This window comes from Podarcis raffonei, chromosome 4 (assembly GCF_027172205.1).
Source record: "Podarcis raffonei isolate rPodRaf1 chromosome 4, rPodRaf1.pri, whole genome shotgun sequence".
In the NCBI taxonomy this organism is placed as follows: Eukaryota; Metazoa; Chordata; class Lepidosauria; order Squamata; family Lacertidae; genus Podarcis; species Podarcis raffonei.
In genome coordinates, this window is record NC_070605.1 from 3,461,437 (window position 1) to 3,480,698 (window position 19,262).

Consider the following 19,262-nt stretch of genomic DNA (forward strand, 5'->3'; position numbering starts at 1 on the left):
GCTGTCGCCATTGGAGGTAATGAATGTTAAGAAGATCAATATGACGGGGAGTTGGATTACATATGAGAATTTAATTACAAAAGAAGGAAATAAATGGAAATTGAAACCATATGATGACGTTAAAGAATATGTGTTTGATTGGCTACATTACTTCCAAGTGAATACGATGTTTAAAAAAGAGATGCTGGAAAGAGGTTTTCAAGATGAAAAATCTAGATTTCAAAAAGAAATTGTGAATAATGATGTCAAAATTTTATCTAAAATGTATAAATTATTACTTGAGTGGCATACTAAGGATGAAGAGGTTAAAGTTGCAATGATTCAGTGGGCCAAAGACTTTGGTTATAATATTCAATTTGATGATTGGATAAGATTGTGGAAAGAAGGAATGAAATTTACTTCATGTACTACATTAAAAGAAAATGTTATGAAAATGTTATACAGATGGTATCTTACACCAGTAAAACTTGGAAAGATTATAAAGTTAGTAATAAATGTTGGAAATGTCAGGAGAAAGAAGGAACATTCTATCACATGTGGTGGGAATGTAAAAAAATGAAAGGTTTCTGGGAAATGATTTATGATGAATTGAAAAAAAATGTTGAAATATACCTTTGTTAAGAAACCAGAAACTTTTCTGTTAGGAATACTAAGAAATGACATAAAAAAGAAGGATGAGAAGTTGTTTTTATATGCAGTAACAGCGGCAAGAATTTTGGTGGCACAAAAATGGAAACAGGAAGAAATCCTGACGAAAGAAGAATGGAGAATGAAGTTGATGGAATACGCAGAATTAGACAAGCTAACGGGGAGAATTTGGAACCGGCGAGACCAGAGATTTACCAAAGACTGGAATAAATTTACAGAGTATATTAAAAATATATGTGAAGGCCAATTAACATTTGTAGGTTTTCAAGATGCTCTGTGATAATAATGGAAAGAAATATTGTTTTATAATAATTGTTAAGATTAATTTGGTTAAAAAAAACAACAATATAGATGGAAGAAATGTGAATAATTGTGATAATATGAAAAATTTCCAGATAGACTGAAGGAAGTCTGAAAGTGGAAAGATAAAAATTGGATGTATATTTCGAATGGAATGTTTTTCCTTTATTGTTATATTTGAAAATTTTATAATTTTTTTTTAAAAAAAAAAAACCGTGAATGTTTCTCTGTCTTTCTAGTTTGGGAACATGGAAGGCATCACGACGGCAGTGATGGACGAGTTCCCTTCGCTTCGTGACTGGAGGCGCAAAGCCGTCTTCCTGGGGCTTCTCTGCTTTGCCTTCTACCTTCTGGGGCTCCTGCTAATCACAGAGGTAAGCAGAACGCCAGAAGAGCCTGCTGGATCAGGCCAAGGGAGGGGGGAACTGAGTTATTTAAGAGTCACGCGGGTGGCACTGTGGGTTAAACCACAGAGCCTAGGGCTTGCCGATCAGAAGGTCGGCGGTTCGAATACCCGTGACAGGGTGAGCTCCTGTTGCTCAGTCCCAGCTCCTGCCCACCTATCAGTTCGAAAGCACTTCAAAGTGCAAGTAGAAAAATAGGTACCACTCCGGCAGGAAGGTAAACAGCGTTTCCGTGCACTCCTCTGGTTCGCCAGAAGCGGCTTAGTCCTGCTGGCCACATGACCCGGAAGCTGTACGCCGGCTCCCTCGGCCAATAAAGCGAGATGAGCGCCGCAACCCCAGAGTCGTCCACGACTGGACCTAACAGTCAGGGTCCATTTACCTTTAACTAGTGAACAAGGGGGGACTCGCATTGCCCATTCGCATGTCTCTGGACGAGACTTCAGTGAAACTAGGCTATCACTGAGGATCATACTGATTGGGTGCTTTTGATTTTTAACCCCTTCAAGAGTTTAAAGAAGGTGCCTATATACATGGAGCATAAAATTTCCCTGAGATGTTATCTTTCTGCTGTTGTATTTATTTATGTTGTATTTTATGCTGTTTTTTAAGTCGCATTCTTGATCAAGCTGTTAGCCGCCCTGAGCCCGGTTTTTAAACAGGGAAGGGCGGGGTATAAATAAAAAATTATTACTGTTGTTGTTGTTGTTGTTGTTGTTGTTGTTGTTGTTGTTGTTATTATTATTATTTTATCCAGTCCTGCAGCTTGTTCCCACAGCAGCCAACCAAGATGCAGCTTGTTCCCACAGCAGCTTGTTCCCACAGCAGCCAACCAAAGGGAAACCGGCAAGTGGGATTCGAGCGCAAGAAGGCTGCAGGGCACAATGTCTCTGCCCTGTTGAAGTCCTCCTTCACATAGTTAAAATGTGGAACTCACTGCCACTGGAGGGAGCTTGGAAAGAGGAACAAGATAGTGGACTACCTGGATCCAGCAAGGCTCTTTTCCCGTTCTCACGTGTGTGGCTTTTCCTCCCTCCCCAGGGCGGCATCTACTGGTTCACCCTCATGGATTCCTACAGCACCAGCTTTGGGCTCATCATCATCGCCCTCTTCATGTGCCTAGGAGTTACCTTCTTCTACGGTGAGTACCTTGCAGGCGTCCCCACCCACAGTTTCTTCCAGAGCTCTCCTGGCTTCCAACTTTTTCTCCTCCTGCTGCACCGCCAACTTGAGGCATTGCCTGGAAAGGCATTTGGATGCCCACAGGGCAGCCAGCGCCTTGAGGAGCACGGCAAGATTTTGAGGCGAATTCCCACCTCTCTCTGTCATCCCCGCACCCTCCAAAGGGCTCTTAAACTCAGCCTTCAAGAGGCGCAGTGTAAGGATTTGGGGATATTTAGCCTGGAGAAGAGGAGATTCTTCAAGCATCTTCAAGTACCGTATTTTTCGCTCCACAAGACACACTTTTTCCCTCCTAAAAAGTAAGGGGAAATGTCTGTGCATCTTATGGAGCAAATGTGTGGTCGGTCACTGGCTTCCTTTCCGGCCCCTTGCCCAGGCCTCCATTTTTTAATGTTCTGCAGATGGAGGCTGTTTGTTTCCCCAGCGACATGTGACTGGCTGATTAGATTATCTGTCTGGAAACTGTAGAAATGGCTCCCTTTCCTTTCCTAAGGAAACTGCAGAACTGTGAGTTGAGCCCCATAAAAACAGGATTTTTCCCCTTTGCAAAAGAAGCCGCACAACTGTGAGCTGATTCACAAAAAAATGGGGCTTTCCCCCTTTCCTCCTCTAAAAACTGGGTGTGTCTTGTGGTCAGGTGCGTCTTATGGAGCGGTAAGCCAGGAGCAACCCCTGGTCAGCCCTCGTGGCTTGTTTGGAGAGAGACCCCAAAGCCACGTCAGAAGAAGCCCAACTCCTCTTTTCGCGGTGGCCCAGCCGGAGAAGGGGATGACTGCCGTGAGAACTCCATGATGCAGCTCACCCATATCACCGTATCTGTCTATAGGACGTCCCCTTGTATAAGACCCCCCCTATTTTGGGGGGAGGACTCAATTTTAGGGAAATGAGGGGAGATGGCGCAAAGTTGTTGAGCCTCTCTCCCACACAGCTGTGGGCCGGAAACACTCCCTAGATCATGGGTGTCAAACACAAGGTCCGCGGGCCGAATCCGGCCCGCCAGACCTCGTCATGTGGCCCGTGTAGCCGCCGCAGGCCGCCAGCCTTCACCTTTTATTCTCGCTTTTCTTTTTTTTTTGACACAAGAAAGCCGCCTCTTCAGCGCATGCGCGGCAGCCTACAAGCCAGAGAACGTCTGCCCTCTAGTGGCGCCGGCCGTTCTACACAGGAAACCTCCACTTTACATGCATTCCTACAGATACAACCGGCCCTTTGAGGGTGACCAAACTGCTGATGCGGCCCCCGATGAATTTGAGTTTGACACCCCTGCCCTAGATCATTTCCCGCGTGCAGTGGCATCAGGAGAAGTTGCGATCCCGGGAGCACAACCTCCTCTGATGCCGCCGCGCGGGAGCATCAGGGAGCACCCGCCATGCAGGGAATCTGCACTCCCGCCAACAAGCTGGCTGGCGGCGCACCGCTACTCCACCCCCCCCCCCATGCCACTATCTGTGTATTGGACGACCCCAGGTTTTTTACGTGATTTTTGAGTCAAAAACCCTTGTCCGATACACGGCAAAATATGGTAAACCATGGAGAGGTGTCCCAGTTGAGGGTGCGGTGGCCGGGGGGGGGGTTCTGCCACGCTGCCCCCCACCTGCTAACTCCCTTTCCTTGTCTTCTTCCCCAACCACGCAGGCATCAACAAGTTCTGCCAAGACATCGTGGACATGATCTGCCGCTGCCCACCCTGGTGCAGCCAGCTGGTGCTGTACTTCAAGGCCTGCTGGGTGGTCTTCACGCCAGGGCTCTTGCTGGTATGTCGCCCCCCCACCCTTCCGCTTGGGTGGGGGCAGGGCAGAGATTTTTTATCAGCTTCCTGCCACTGTTCATCTTGATTTAAATAACTGGATGGTGAAAGCCGAGTGTTCATTTTGATCATTTTGGCTTTCCTTTTCTGAACCTGGATTTTTGCAACCTGGGTTGGACTCACAGAGTGTTTGTTGTGGGGGAGGAAGGGAAAGGAGAATGTTAGCCACTTTGAGACTCCTTCGGGTAGTGATAAAGCGGGATATCAAGTCCAAACTCTTCTTCTTCTTCTTCTTTGGTATACAGTGGTACCTCTGGTTGCGAACGGGATCCGTTCCGGAGGCCCGTTCGCAACATGAAAAGAGCGCAACCTGAAGCGCCGTATCTGCACAGGTGCACGCCACGATTTGGTGCTTGTGCGCATGCTCGAAGCGTGATTTAGTGCTTCTGTGCATGCGCAAGCGGCGAAACCCGGAAGTAACCCTTTCCAGTACTTCTAGGTTGCTGCGGGACGTAACCTGAAGAACGTAACAGGAAGCAAACGTCACATGAGGTATGCATTGTGATATTGGAAGACCTAGGGAGGCAAATTTCTCCCTTGTTTATAGGCCTTTCACGGCCGTCACTGTGGTCTCTGACCTCATAACACTGGTCCTGAGAGATCTGCATTGGCTCCCAGTACGTTTCCGAGCACAATTCAAAGTTTTGGTGCTTCGTTTTAGGGGGCTAACCAGGCTGGGATAGCAGGCTTGTTGGTTTTTGAATGTCTGATGTAGATTTTTTCAATTTCGCTGTTCTGTATGGGACAATGACAATAAAGATTATTTAAAGCCCTAAACGGCCTCAAAGGCCCAGTAGACCTGAAGGAGTATCTCCACCCTCATCGTTCAGCCCAGACACTGAGGTCCAGCTCCAAGGGCATTCTGGTGGTTCCCTCATTGTGAGAAGTGAGGTTACAGGGAACCAGGCAGAGGGCCTTCTCGGTGGTGGCTCCCGCCCTGTGGAACGCCCTCCCATCAGATGTCAAAGAGAAAAACAACTACCAGACTTTTAGAAGACATCTGAAGGCAGCCCTGTTTAGGGAAGTTTTTAATATTTTATATTTTATGCTGTATTGTTTTTAACACTCGATTGGAAGCCACCCAGAGTGGCTGGGGAAACTCAGCCAGATGGGCAGGGTATAAATAATAAATTATTATCATTATTATTATTATTATTGCTTGCTGCCGGAATAGCAAGAAAACCATTCTGCTCCTTTCACACAGGAGGTGGGGAGCCTCACACGTGACTGCCCCTTTCTGAAACTCCCAGAATCCTCCAACGATTGCTTGTGTTTCCTTCTCCCTCCCCACAGTTCATCCTCTTCTACATCTTCCTGGATCTGTCCAGCACGACTTTGCATTACGGCACTTACCAATATCCCCCTTGGGGAGAGGCTCTGGGCATCTGCATGGGGGTCTTGACCTGCATCCAGATCCCTCTCTGGGCAGCCATCGCCCTCTTCAAGGAGTCGGGGACCCTGGCAGATGTGAGTATGATTCAGAAGGCTGAATGGTGATGTGATATAGACACCTTCCAAGGCCTTGACGTGGAAGAGAGGGAGCAAGCTTGTTTTCTGCTGCTTCGGAAGGGAGGCCCCAAACCGAGGGATTCCGAGGAGTTTCTGACTTAAGAATCAGGAAGAGCTTTCTGACATTAGCAGCTATTCGACAGCCTCCCCTTGGGAGTTTGTGGACTGCTTGGGAGGCTTGTAAACACAGATTGGGTGGCCTTCTGTCGTGGATGCTTGAGCTGAGATTTCTGAATCGCAGGGGGTTGGATTAGAGCAGCCTTTCTCAACCTGTGGGTCCCCAGATGTTGTTGGACTACAACTCCCATCACCCCTAGCTAGCAAGGCCAGAGCTCAGGGATCATGGGAGTTGTAGTCCAACATCTGGGGAACCACAGGTTGAGAACCACTGGATTCGTCCAATTCTACACTTCCTGCCCCTGGGCTGCACGGTTCCCTGGTTCAAAACCCCACCTCTGCCACTACTCAGCAGAGGGCCTTAGGCAAGCTGGCCTGTCTTGCAGGGGTCACAGAGTTTGAAGGGACCCCCAGGGTCATCTAACATCACCTGGTTTTGACTGGTGACGTTTTGACCTTTCAAGCCCTATGCTGCCTAGGACCCACGTACCTACAGGACCGCCTCTCCTGGTTTGCCCCGTGGAGGACCTTAAGGTCCACGAATGACAACATTTTGGAGGTCCCAGGTCGCAAGGTGGTTAGATTGGTCTCAACAAGGGCCAGGGCCTTTTCAGTAGTGGCCCCGACTTGGTGGAACGCTCTGTCACAAGAGACTAGGGTCCTGCAGGACTTGACACCTTTCCGCAGGGCCTGCAAGACAGAGCTGTTCCGCCTGGCCTTTGGTTTGGACTCAGTCTGACCCTTATGTTTCCCTCCCCTTATGGTTTTGATCTATGGGCCACTTTTAAAATGAGGCTGCATTTTAAATTGCATTTTAACCAGTATTTTAAATTGGTATTTTTTTTCCTATTATGTTTTTACTGTAATTTAATGTTGTTAGCCGCCCTGAGCCCAGCTCTGGCCGGGGAGGGCAGGGTATAAGTATAATAATAATAATAATAATAATAATAATAATAATAATAATAGTATTTATATCCCGCTCTCCCCAGCCGAAGCCGGGCTCAGAGCGGCTAACAACAATAAAAGTAACACAGCATTAAATTATTATTATTATTATTATTATTATTATTATTATTATTATTATTATTATTATATTGTTCTTAATGGAGCACTTTAAACAGTCAAGACGATAAACGGCAGGTAATGTCTCAAAGCCAGCTTAGGCGGCAGGCAAATGACTACGGGGAGCTGCCTTTTACTGTGACCAGCCATTGATCCACCCAGCTCAAAGTCTGCCTGCGCAGACACTTCCTTCTGGAAGCTGCTGGATGAAGACCCTAAGATCAGGCCAATGGCCCTTCTAGTTCCAGCATCCTGTTCTCACAGTGCCAACCAGGTGCCCTTAATGGGAAACAAAAAATCAGGATCTGAGCACAAGCCCTCTCTCCCCCTGTGGTATTCAGAAGCAGAGGGTGGCCATTGTGGCCACAGACTGCTCTCTCCTCATTCATGAATTCACCCAATCCTTTTTTAAAGCAATCCAAGCTGGTGGCCATTGCTGCCTCATGTGGCAGGGAGTTCCATAGTTCAAGCACGCTCTTTGCTCTGCAGGAGGAAGGACCTACTTTTTAATCTTTCCCGAACCTTCCAATTCCAGCTCCCATCATCCCTGACTGCCAGCTGTGGCTGAAAAGGGTTGTAGTCCAATGACTGGAGGGGGGCACGAGGTTGGTGATCCCTGACCTACACTGTATGGCAGCAGCCCTCCAGGGTTCCATAGGAGGATCTTCCCAACCCTACCAGGGGGATGTTGGGGGGCTGAACATGCAGAGCTCCTGGAGTCCTCAGCCCTCATGCTTCTTTTAAGAAGTTTGGGGGTTCAAAGCTGAACTCAGAAGCTCACGGGCTTTTTCTCCACTGCTGTCCCAGCGTTTCAGGAAAGCCATCCGCCCTCTGAACTCCTGGCGCACTGCCAGCAGCCGAGACGCGTCTCACGAGATCATCGATGTCCCCTACACGGTGAACCTGACGGACAACGACTTCACGGGGGGCTGGCAGCCGCCGCACAGCGACGAAGCATCGATCTGTGGGTGAACGGAGCCGCGGTTGTCCGCCTTCGCCAACAGCAACCGCCCATCTCGACTTCCTTGGGACATCCCCATCATGGCATTGGGGAAGCCCTGCGGCTGTTTGCCAAGGAGAGTCTGAGCCGGGGGCCAAACTCTTCATTGCAAGGCCTGCCTAGGGCTTCAGAGCTCTTTTCCCTACGTAACAGGGAGGTGGCCAAGGGCTGGCAGGACTCTTCCAGACCCTGCTGTGGCAACGTCGGTGCCATCTGCCAGCCCTGCTGGGCTCACAAACGTGGCAGGCTATTGCTGTCTCCAAGAGCTCCTCCAACTCAACGGATGGCTTGCCAAGGAGGTGCCACTCGCTCGAGAGGCCGGGTCCCAGCCAGTCTTTCTGGACTGGCGAAGCGTTCCTCTCTCTCTCATTTTGACACCTGACTCTCCAGCCAGGAAGAAAACAAGCAGGACATTGTCTGCTGCAGAGCAGCAGGAAAACCTTGGGCTGCTTCCTCCTTTGTGCCCCGTCATTCTTCCTTGCTCCCTCTTCCCTCCTCTCGCCCCCATTGCTGAAGTGGCCCAAGCAGATGGCCAGTGGAGGGCTGGGTTTCGACCAGATGTTTGTCTGCCAAACTTGGGAGTCTAAAAAGAAACAGAGTCCCTGCTAGGTGCCAAGTGCGAAGCCAACGAAGTAACCGAGCTCAAGCCGGTGTAGGGAAGGACCCGATCCCCTGGATAACGACTGGCTCTCCTATGGGATGTGGGGATCAACCTGCATCAGCACTGACCAATGGCAATGCTGCCTGGGGCTGGTGGGAGCTGGAGGGGTCCCCTAGCCCTGCCCTGATATTAATGCTCTGGAAGGTGCAGGCAGTTGGGTCTCACAGAATCATAGAGTTGGAAGAGACCACAAGGGCCATCGAGTCCAACCCCCTGCCAAGCAGGAAACACCATCAGAGCACTCCTGACATATGGTTGTCAAGCCTCTGCTTAAAGACCTCCAAAGAAGGAGACTCCACCACACTCCTTGGCAGCAAATTCCACTGTCAAACAGCTCTTACTGTCAGGAAGTTCTTCCTCATGTTTAGGTGGAATCTTCTTTCTTGTAGTTTGGATCCATTGCTCCGTGTCCGCTTCTCTGGAGCAGCAGAAAACAACCTTTCTCCCTCCTCTATGTGACATCCTTTTATATATTTGAACATGGCTATCATATCACCCCTTAACCTCCTCTTCTCCAGGCTAAACATGCCCAGCTCCCTTAGCCGTTCCTCATAAGGCATCGTTTCCAGGCCTTTGACCATTTTGGTTGCCCTCCTCTGGACACGTTCCAGTTTGTCAATGTCCTTCTTGAACTGTGGTGCCCAGAACTGGACACAGTACTCCAGGTGAGGTCTGACCAGAGCAGAATACTCTCCCTCCTTGAGCCCCTTCCCCGCCATTGCTCCTCCAGTTCAGGAATCACTTGCCCACAGTCTCTGCATTCCATTGCTCTGTTGTATTCCTGTTTCTCTTCAGATCTGTGCGTGCCAATGTGGGGACGAGTAGGAACCGGGTTCTAATTGTGTGGGGCTTTGGTTGGCGGAAGTGCGGGGAAGGGCATTGGGAAAGGTTTGGAAGATGCAACCCCTGTGAAGACCAGATGTGGAAGCAGAGCTCCCCCCTCCCTTCCAGGGGAAATTGAAGATTTCCTCCTAAATAAATGGTTTGATCTCTTCCAAGTGCCTTGGTGCAGTTGATTTTTTCCCTCTCCCTTGGGAACTGGGCCAAAGACAGCCCAGGGTAGGGATTAGGGTACATACACACAACCCACAGAGTGTGCATAAATGGTTATTGCAATGCTATAGCACAGGTTGACCCTGAAGACAGTTAGGAAATGTCTGCTGATGTAGAATTTTGTGGCTAGGCTGCTCCCTGGGGCAAGACGGTTTGAGCCTGGGACGCCAATCCTGGACTGGCTGCACTGGATACCAATCTGTTTCCGGGCCCAATTCAAAGCTCAGGGCCACAATACCTCAAGGACTGCCTCTCCCCACATGAACTGACCCAGATCCTGAGCTCATCCTCTGAGGCCCTTCTGGGTGTGCCCCCCTCCCCTCCAACGGCAAGAGCTGTCCGGCAGTGGAACGGACTTCCTTGGAGGTTTTTAAGCGGAGATCAGACGACCATCTGACAGGGATCCTTCAGCTGTGAGCCACCAAGTCCTTACCAAGGAAAATGTGGGGTATAAATGAATGTAAAAATAGTAATTCCTGCATTGCAGGGGGTTGCCTTCCAACTCTGGGAAATTGCCCCTCAGGCAGAGGGCTGTTCCTGAGCTCTTCCTCTCAGCCAAGGCCGTGTTGCAATGCTGCCCAAAGCAAACCCTTCCTTTTTGCCCAACCGCCACTTCCTGCCTGCCCCCCCCCCTGCCAAAGGCACCGACGCCACACAGCCGCCTTAAAATAATCTACATGCTTTTATTGGATTGAAAACAGTTTTATGAAATGGCCATTAAATAAGATCAAGACTTGGCAGGTGCAGAGCAGGGTGGCCTGGCGCTGGGGAGAATGGGGTGCTCTCCTTGTGCCCATCGCTGCCCAGGGCAGAAGCTGGCAGCCAGACGGGACCTCATGGGAGGAAGAAGATGTGAAGGCTGCTTTCCTTGGCGCTCGTCGTGCCTCCTCTGGTGCATGGCAAGGGTAGAAGGGAGCACCACGATCCTTCTGGGTTCTCAAGCTAGTCTTCATGGCCTTGGATGGTGGAACTTGGGGGGTGGGGTCGCCCCATCCTCTGCTTGAGCCAAGCCCAGGCCCCCCCCTCCCTGTAAGTGCCCGGTCTCTCGGCTTCCTCGCCAGACCCGGACATTGTCAAGCTGGCAGAGCAAGGCCCGGACGGCGCAGGCGCTTGGAGATGGAGAAGCAGCAGCAGGAAGCTCAAAGCGGTGCCAGCTTGGCCATCAAGTCTCTGAGTTTTCCCCAAAGCCCTTCCTCTGTCCTTGCAAGGCATGCAGGCATGGCTCTGGAGGGGAGGCTGCTGTCGGGGAAGAGGACCTGTGTCTGCCACGGAGGGAGGCCACCAGCGGCCCAAACCTGTCCACCTTTGTTCCAAAGTGCAAAAACAAAACAAAACAGAGTCTGCAAGAGCGAATGGGAGGCAGCTCTCTCGCACCCCCACACGAGCTGCCCACCTCCCAGACTGCAAGGTTCTAGCCCAGGAGGTGCAAGGGGTCTCCTCCCCTTGGCGACACACAGCCGGGCGCCTGGCATGGCCAAGAAGCTGGGCCAGCTCCGGTCTCCCTGCGTCCTATGTGCATAGGGCAAGACCTGGCTGTAGCAGGGACGTCCCGGGGCAGACAGCAACTCCAAAGGTAGAGTTGTGGGGAAGCTCTTGCAGAAGGCTTCTAGGCTCAGCGAAGCCTCCTGCTCATTTGTGAGCCAGAAAGCAGACACAAGAACGCCCCCCAGCTCCTGCAGGGACCCCCCCCAAAGCCAAGCACCACTTGCAGAAAAGACAAGGCCTCTTTCCACCTGGAGGGGAGGTGTGGGGAGAAGGAAAGCCCCTGCTGCTCTGGGGCCAAGCGGCCGCTTTGTGGTCTCCTGCCCGCAGAGCTCGGCGCTGAACTTGCCCCTTTTTGTCTGTAACGAACAGCTGTTAACAAAGGGATCTAAAAACGGGCTTTTGCAGGCCGATTGGAGTTCATCTCCCTCTTTTTCCCCACTCCTCCCAGCAGCCCTGGCCTGCCCTCTTCCTGCCCCTTCTTTGCTTCGCTTGAGGCAAAGGGGCTAGTCCCTAAAGTAAACCCACATATGGGGGGTGGGACAAGTAAGGCGAGCACCACCCCAAGCTCCCCAGCGACAACCCCCTTGCAAAACCCTCTCCCTCCTTATGAGGTGGGCCACTGAGCCTCCTTGGGGCTGCTGTGGTGCGCAGGGGAAGCAGCGAACAAAGGGGGGCGGGATGAACGGATCCAGTGTTGCACGGTGTGGCGGTGGCGAGAGGGCTAGGAGGGAGAGCTCGTCTGAAGCCATGCGCAGCCAAAAGCAAGGGACCCCCACCACCACCTCTGGCGCGAGGAAGGCAGCCAGGCCGACGTCACAAAATAAATAGGGGCGTTTCACCAGCAGCTCCTCCACCCGGAGAGCAGAGGGATCCTGGGGGAGGAGGAGGAGGAGGAGAGGTGGGTGGGTGGGTGCTCTTGCCCCCCTCCTCCTCAAGGTGCTCCCCCTCCCCTCGCCTCCTGCTCCGTCCCAGTGTGGGTGTTTGGCTGGGGGGTTCCCTCCTTGCTAACCCCCCCGGCCTGGACTTATTTCTTGGGCTTCTTGAAGATCTTCAGGGGGAACTTCTTCTTGCCCTGCCCCGAGGAGTCGGTCTCTTCCCCTGTGGAGCCGCTGTCTTCCTCCCCGCCGGCCGCGTTCTTCTTGGAGGCCAGGTGGGGGATGCGGCTGTTGCCTGCCTTGCCCTGGCTGTTGAGCCGGGGGTCGGAGGTGGGGGAGGGCGTGTCGGGCTCGGTGGAGCTGGGGCTGTGGGAGCGGGAGGAGTCGGAGTGGGCCTGGCGGGAGGGGGGCCCTGCCCCGGCCGCGTGGCTGATCTCCCCCAGGCTGGACGACTTCTCCAGGCCGTGGTTCAGCATCACGGCCTTCTTCATGAGGATGGGGCTCTCGGGGAAGGGCTCCGGCAGAGAGGAAGCCTCCGCCGGCCGGTTGCTGTAGCCGCAGGCGGCCGCCACTGCCGCCTCCTCCGACTTGTTGAGCAGCGCTGGCCGGGCAGGCAGCCGGGGGGCCGAGCTGGACGTGCGCTGGCTGTTGCTCAGGTGAGGGATGGAGGAATCCGAGTCAGAGTGCGATAAATCTCTGGCGGTGGGGGGAGCAGGAGAGAGAGAGAGACAAGGAAAAAGAAAGCAGGGCGTGAGGAACCCGGATTTTAAAATGTGTGACCGCGCACTCTCTCTCCAGAGTGGTGCATGCTCTGGTTTTCTCTCGCTTGGACTACTGCAATGCGCTCTACATGGGGCTACCTTTGAAGGTGACTAGGAAACTACAACTAATCCAGAATGGGGCAGCTAGACTGGTGGTGACTGGGAGCAGCCGCTGGGACCACATAACACTGGTCCTGAAAGACCTATATTGGCTCCCAGGATGTTTCTGAGCACAATTCAAAGTGTTGGTGCTGACCTTTAAAGCCCTAAGCGGCCTCAGCCCAGTATACCTGAAGGAGCGTCTCCACCCCCATCGTTCTGCCCAGACACTGAGATCCAGCCCCAAGGGCCTTCTGGCAGTTCCCTCCCTGCGAGAAGTGAGGTTACAGGGAACCATGCAGAGGGCCTTCTCGGTAGTGGCTCCCTCCCTGTGGAACACCCTCCCTTCAGATGTCAAGGAGATAAACTCACTTTTAGAAGACATCTGAAAGCAGCCCTGTTTAGGGATGTCTTAATATGTTTTGTACATGTTGGAGGCTGCCCGGAGTGGCTGGGGTTAATAAGAATAGTAATAATTACTGATGTCCAAAACAAACACACACACCGACACACAAACCCAGGCAGGGTTAAGAACATCAGAAGAGCACACTGGATCAGTCGAATAGCCTGCCTAATCTAGCATCCTGTTTTCACAGAGGCTGACCGTTGTGGGGAACCTGCAAGCAGGATTCAAACCAAGAGCCCTCTTGGAGTAATTTAACTCTGTGCAGCGGGGAGAAGTGGAGGCAAACCAAACAAAAACACACTCTGCATCACAGGACGGCCCAAGTCAGGCAGGGAGGTGGCTGGCCGGTTAGTTGTGTTAGCGTCTTTTTTTCTTGGCCAGAACCACCAGGCGAGAGGGCCAATGACACGCCAAACCAGGCAGGGCAGGCCTCAAGACGGCAGCCGAGGGCACCCATGCTTCTGCCGGGGGGAGGAGGTAGGAAGTGGGGTTAGGAAGGCAGGCCGGGCCCCGGAGGGGAAGCCAAGAGGGCAAGCACCACTCCCGGAGGAAGCCGCACAATACCCATAGCTCTCGGCCCGGCAGCGCGTCCCGGAGGTGACGTCGGGAGGGGGCAGGGCATCCACCTGGAGGATGTAGGAGGAGGTGGTGTGGTGGTAAAGGATGGGCAGGGCGTGGCAGGCGGAAGCGGAGGAGGGCGAGTGGCCCGCGGAGGAGGAGGAAGGAGGAGACGGCGGCGAGGAGGAGGAGGAAGAAGATGGAGAGCAGGCTGCCGCACTTCCGCCGTGGATGTCGGAGGCGAAGGGCTGGCTGCCGCTCAAGCTGGGCATCCGGCGCAGAGTGACCCTGCCGGGCAGGTAGTGGACCAGCGGCCCCGATTCACCCTGGCCGGCGGCCTGGTGACTCTCTACCAACCTCTGCGATCCCAAGGAGTGCTGCGGGTCGACGAGGCGCTGGCGGACGCCGCTGGACATGGAGGGCGCTAAACCGGGAGAGAGGAGGGAAAGAGATAGAGGATTAGGAGGGCGAGCGGCTCAAGGGAGACAGGAGAGGCTGCCGGCTGTCGGCTTTCGCACCCTGTCCCTGCCCACTGCCAATTGCTCCCCCGGGGAAGTGAAGGAGCTCCCCACTCGCCCTGAGCTCCCAGTAAATGGCTGTGGCAGCTCCTCCTTGCAGTGCCTTTTGTTTTGCTTGTTTTGTAAGAGTTACACGCTGCTCGACTGGAAGGAGAAAGCTCAAAGGAGGGTGCCTGGGCACTGGAGGGGCATGCAAAGGAAGCAGCAACGTCAGAGGGGTTAAGAGGCGCATGGAGCAGGAAGCAGATGAGGAAGGGGGGCCCTGCTGGGATCTGAAGAACCAGGAAGCAGCTGAAGTGATTCCTGAACTGCAGGGGGTTGGACTAGATGACCTTTGGGCTTCCTTCAAACACTACAATTCTAATATTCCAGAGGCTCTGGGGGGGGGGCGATGAATCTTTGCCCACAGAAGCAGGGGGAGGGGGCAGGTTGCTCTTTCTTCTTGTTTCTTGCCAGCAAGCATCCTCCAGGAACTGCAGGTTTCAGCCTGGCAGGTCTTTTGAAACGGGAGAACCTAAGACCCACCCGCTGGATCAGGCCAATGGCCCATTTATCCAACCTTCTCTTCTCACAGTGACCAAGCAGACACCCATTATGGGAAACCCGCAAGCAGCACCAGGGCCCTCTCCCCTCCTGCATTTTCCAGCAGCTGGGATCCAGAAGCATCGCTGCCTCTGACTGTGGACAGGAACATTCAGGGCACGGAGTCCAGGTGACCCCCGAGTCCCTCCTGCCCTGCTTTCCTCTCTGCCTGGGGGTGATTCTGGGTCCCAGCAGGCCCTGCCCCCAGGGAAGGTGTTAGTAAAGATGCCAGCTTTGGGGGTGGGGGGTTCGTGTGTGCACTTTTTTGGCTAGAGATGAAGGAAGAAAGGAAGGATGAGGTGAGAATTAGCTTCTGTGCTCAGAGAGGCTGCTGGTGCCATTGTGTGAGCAGGAGAGCCCCTCCTTCCTGCCCTTTGCGTTTAGTTCAGAGGGTGGAAAGAGAATCCAAGATAATAATCCTCAAACCGGGGTATTTCCAGGACTGGTCCTCCGAGGAGAGGGATGAGCGGTCGCTGAACCTGTGCCCCAAGAGCAAGGCTGCGTCTGGCGTTAGCCAACGGGGAGGAGGGCAGGGAGGCCGGTGGGGGAGAGAGAAAGGGGGGGCGTCATTGGTGGGGAGAAACATCACACCTCACATCGGCATTTCTGATCGGCAAGCAAAGGACCCTGCCCTGCCCTCTGCCCCCCCAATCCTGCCAAACCTAGACCACTGCTCTGCGCCCCATTGCCGGGGTTGGGATAGATGACCCGTTGGGGTCCCATTCCCACTCCGTGGCTCTGTGCCCACTCACCACCCCCCAGGCTTGCCTTCCCCACGTCTGCCCCCAGCTGACACCCCCAGCAACCGCTCTCTCCTCATCTTTCCTGCCCAGGGTGGTGCAGGTTCCAGTCTATTCTATGGGATTCCTGAATTGCCGGGGGGTGGGCTGAATGACCCTCAGGGTCCCTTGAAGCACAGCAGCAAATTCCCACCCACCTGACACTCCTCCCAGTATTGGGGAAATGCAGGGCAGAGGCAAGCCAGGTGTTCCTGTCTTAGGCCATCGTGAGTCAGGGATGCTTCAGAAGAGCAAAACGCCTGAGCCCCAGGCTGCAGGTGCCTTGCTGAGCTTGGGGAACGCTCTGCGCATGTTCAAAGGAACAGCACCCTTCAGCTGAGCCTTAGCAAACCCCGCTTGATTCCAGCCATGTTGAAGCTGCACGATGGGAGCTGGTGGTGTTCTGTAGCCCCAGGCTACGCTCTCCTCCTCCTCCTCCCCACCACCGCCCCACTTTAATGCAGAGGTGGGGAGGGGAGGAACCCCGGCTCTTAAAGCACGCATGTGCACGACACTGTCACGTTACCGGGATGGTGGGGGCCGCTTCCCACTCCATGTAGAATTTGCTTCCTGTGTCAGGAAGGTGATATGGGGAGGGGGCTCTGGTCCAGAGGTTCCCAAAGTAGGGGTGGGGCAGTGGGCTCACCAGGGAAGGGGAGCGCTAAGGGGGTGGCAGGGGGACAACGGAGGTGCAAATCACTATCGTGAAAAGCTGGCATGCCCGGATCAAGCCCATCCATTTTGTTGAATCAGTTGAATGAAATAGTTTTAACTGGGCTGCAAATAATTGTGCAATTCATGGTTACCACCTTCAATTTTACCGTGCGATTCTCTTCCTTAGGGGGTTGTGCAAACAGCTATTCCAAATAATGCTTTTGGGTGGCACTGGGGGCAAGTTGATGGAACAGAGGGGGGGGCTATTGGGTTGCTTTTCTTATTTCGATTATATATTTTGTGGTTTAATATTTTGATCTTGTTCTGTGAACCTCCCTGAGACCTCCAGGTATAGGGTGGTATATAAATTCAATAAATAATAATAACAACAACAGAGGAAAAGCTTTGGGAACCTCTGTACCGTGAGGACTGTGTGAAAGCGAACCATCCCCTAGCTGGCGTTTCTCAAACCTGGGTCTCCAGTTGCTGTTGGACTACAACTCCCATCATCCGTGACCCCCAGAGGTCCTGCTAGCAAAGGACGATGGCCGTTGTAGTCCAACAAGCAACTGGAGACCCAAGTTTGAGAATCACTGCTAGCCTTAAGTCCTCTAACAGGCGAGGGCTCCCTGCTTTCCGTTGCTGTGAAGCCCCTCGCCCCCACCCCCCGCTCCCCAGGGAAACCTACACTGCATAGACATGGGGGAAACGATTTCCTCATCCAGGTCGTCCACGTCGTCGGTCATGATGAAGTGCGAGGTGTTTGGCCGCGTGCAGCTTCCCATCCACGAGGGGTCGATGTTGAGGACGGACACCAGGGTGTGGATGCCCGGGTTGACCACGATCTGGAAGCCGCAGAGCATCTCTATCTGCTGCCAGCGGTGGAGCCGCTCCCGCAGGGCCGCCGTCACCTCGCTCAGGGCTTGCCTGCAGGGTGGAGAAGGGAATGAGCTTCTATGAAAATGATGCACCGGTGGTATTTGTTATCTAAGTTATCTAAAATGTATAGAACAACTTCAAATACCTGCTGGAAGTGTAAAGAAAAGGAAGATACCTTTTACCATATGCGGTGGCCATGTAAGGTAACAGAATCATTTTGGGAAATGGTGTATAATGAGTTGAAAAAAATGTTTGAAATAACTTTTGTTTAAAAACCAGAAGCGTTTCTTTTAGGAATTATAGGTGCCGAGATCCCGATAGATCAGAAAAGACTTTTCATGTATGCATGGATGTTATTAGCCAAGCCATGCTGTTAGACCATGCCGAAAAGGCAAAACTCCCTGGGAGAGTCAGAAATCAAGAAGACAAGGACTTTAAAAAAGAAGGGGGGGAAATTATAATTTACCTAGGAGACCATCGTAAACAAATTAAAACTTTAGCTGGACTATAAGACCCACTTGTAATGTAACGAAAATTATGGACAATTTGGGAATACAGTGGACGCTTGGGTTGCGAACATGATCCGTGCGGGAGACACGTTTGCAACCCACAGGTTGTGATTTGGCGCTTCTGCGCAAGCGCAATTGCCGAAACCCAGAAGTAACCTATTCCAGTACTTCCGGGTTTTGGTGCGTCCGTAACCCAAAAAAATGCAACCTGAAGCGTCTGTAACCTGAGGTATGACTGTACAAAAACTATGGAGACTGGACTCACATGTAGTTGTAAGTATTGGTACAAGGACCCACGCAGGGGATGGAGAGAAGTCTGGAGATTCAGAGAATCTCAGAGAATGGTTATTAAACAATTTTGTTATAAATGTGTACTTGTGAAAACAAATATTACGAAAAAAAGAAAGGAAAGGAAACAAGCAGGGCTGGAGGGAGCGGAGAGACAAAGGCCTCAGGTGCCTTGCAGGGGGTTGGTCTGGATGGCCTCTGGGGTGCCTCCCAACTCTACAGTTCCACAAACCCCAACCAAGGAAGGAGCAGAGCTGAGTGGCCGAGGGTCTGCTTGGCATGCAACAGGCCCCAGATTCCATCTCTGGCAGCATCTCCAGACAAAAAGTGGTGAAGCAGAGGGCAATGTGGCCACGTCACAGACCATCTTTAGCCTGCAGAGTGGCCTTGCCCAAGTCCCTCTGGGTGCCTGCTCCCAACCCTGAGCGGATGAGCGGCTAGGCCCTTCCTCCTTCGCGAAGCGCTCTTGCTTCCGCAGAACAGACTGGGGGGTTATCTGCCTCCCGCACAGCTGAAGGCTCCCAGCTTCTGGCCTCCAAACCTGCGCAGCAGCTTCCTAGGATGTGGGTCTTGCGGAGGGGGCAGAGCGGGCAGAGGCTGCCCACACACACAGCAAACTCACTTGGCCGTCAGGATTTTATGATCCACGTCGTCCAGGGACGAGCTGTGGGCAACGTGGAATGTCCCAAAGAGAGTGTTGCGCTTCTTCTTTATCTTTTCGGCCTGGAAAAGGGCATAAGCAGAGGAACGTGACTGAAAAGGTGACGTCTATTCAAACTTTTCTGCTCCCGAGTCTCAGCTCCCAGCCCCTAGGGGACCCAGAGGGCGAGGCTAGGAAAGGAAGACACAGCCCACACCCTTCTGTCACGGGGTGCTGAGCGGTCTGTGGATTCTGTCTCCCACCTCCATGGGCCTCATTGAAGTGTAAGAGCTTGGCTGCTGGATCAGGTCAATGGCCCGTCTAGTCCAGCCTCCTGTTCTCACGGTGGCCAACCAGGTGGCCTAAAGCAAAGCCTGCAAGCAGGATTTGAACACAAGAGCCCTCTCCCCTCTTGTGGTTTCCAGAAACCGGCCTTCAGAAGCATCGCTGCCTCCAACTGTGGAAGCAGAGCACAGGCATCAGGGC

At 52.8% G+C, this 19,262-nt stretch overlaps 2 protein-coding genes across 8 annotated transcripts in view; one reads left to right on the top strand and one right to left on the bottom strand.

The window, feature by feature from the left end:
• LOC128412050 (sodium-dependent proline transporter-like) overlaps positions 1–8,592 on the top strand; it is a 31,732-nt gene extending 23,140 nt beyond the window's left edge. Inside the window, exons 11-15 of the mRNA XM_053384880.1 lie at positions 1,188–1,322; positions 2,394–2,493; positions 4,170–4,288; positions 5,635–5,808; positions 7,837–8,592. Coding sequence (XP_053240855.1) covers positions 1,188–1,322; positions 2,394–2,493; positions 4,170–4,288; positions 5,635–5,808; positions 7,837–8,001 — 693 coding nt within the window. The 3' untranslated portion in view covers positions 8,002–8,592. The remainder of the gene's footprint in view (positions 1–1,187; positions 1,323–2,393; positions 2,494–4,169; positions 4,289–5,634; positions 5,809–7,836) is intronic.
• Positions 8,593–11,722: 3,130 nt separating this feature from the next.
• STIM1 (stromal interaction molecule 1) overlaps positions 11,723–19,262 on the bottom strand; it is a 102,768-nt gene continuing 95,228 nt past the window's right edge. For 3 of the 7 annotated variants that reach the window (XM_053384819.1, XM_053384821.1, XM_053384820.1), the window contains exons 10-13: positions 18,759–18,859; positions 17,149–17,387; positions 13,934–14,351; positions 11,723–12,799 (exon numbers count right to left, since the gene is read on the bottom strand). In XM_053384819.1, the coding sequence (XP_053240794.1) occupies positions 12,253–12,799; positions 13,934–14,351; positions 17,149–17,387; positions 18,759–18,859 (1,305 nt within the window). In that variant the 3' untranslated portion in view covers positions 11,723–12,252. Of the gene's footprint in view, positions 12,800–13,933; positions 14,352–15,453; positions 15,532–17,148; positions 17,388–18,758; positions 18,860–19,262 lie in introns of all 7 variants that reach the window. The other 4 variants (XM_053384822.1, XM_053384823.1, XM_053384824.1 and 1 more) reach the window with 2 other exon arrangements.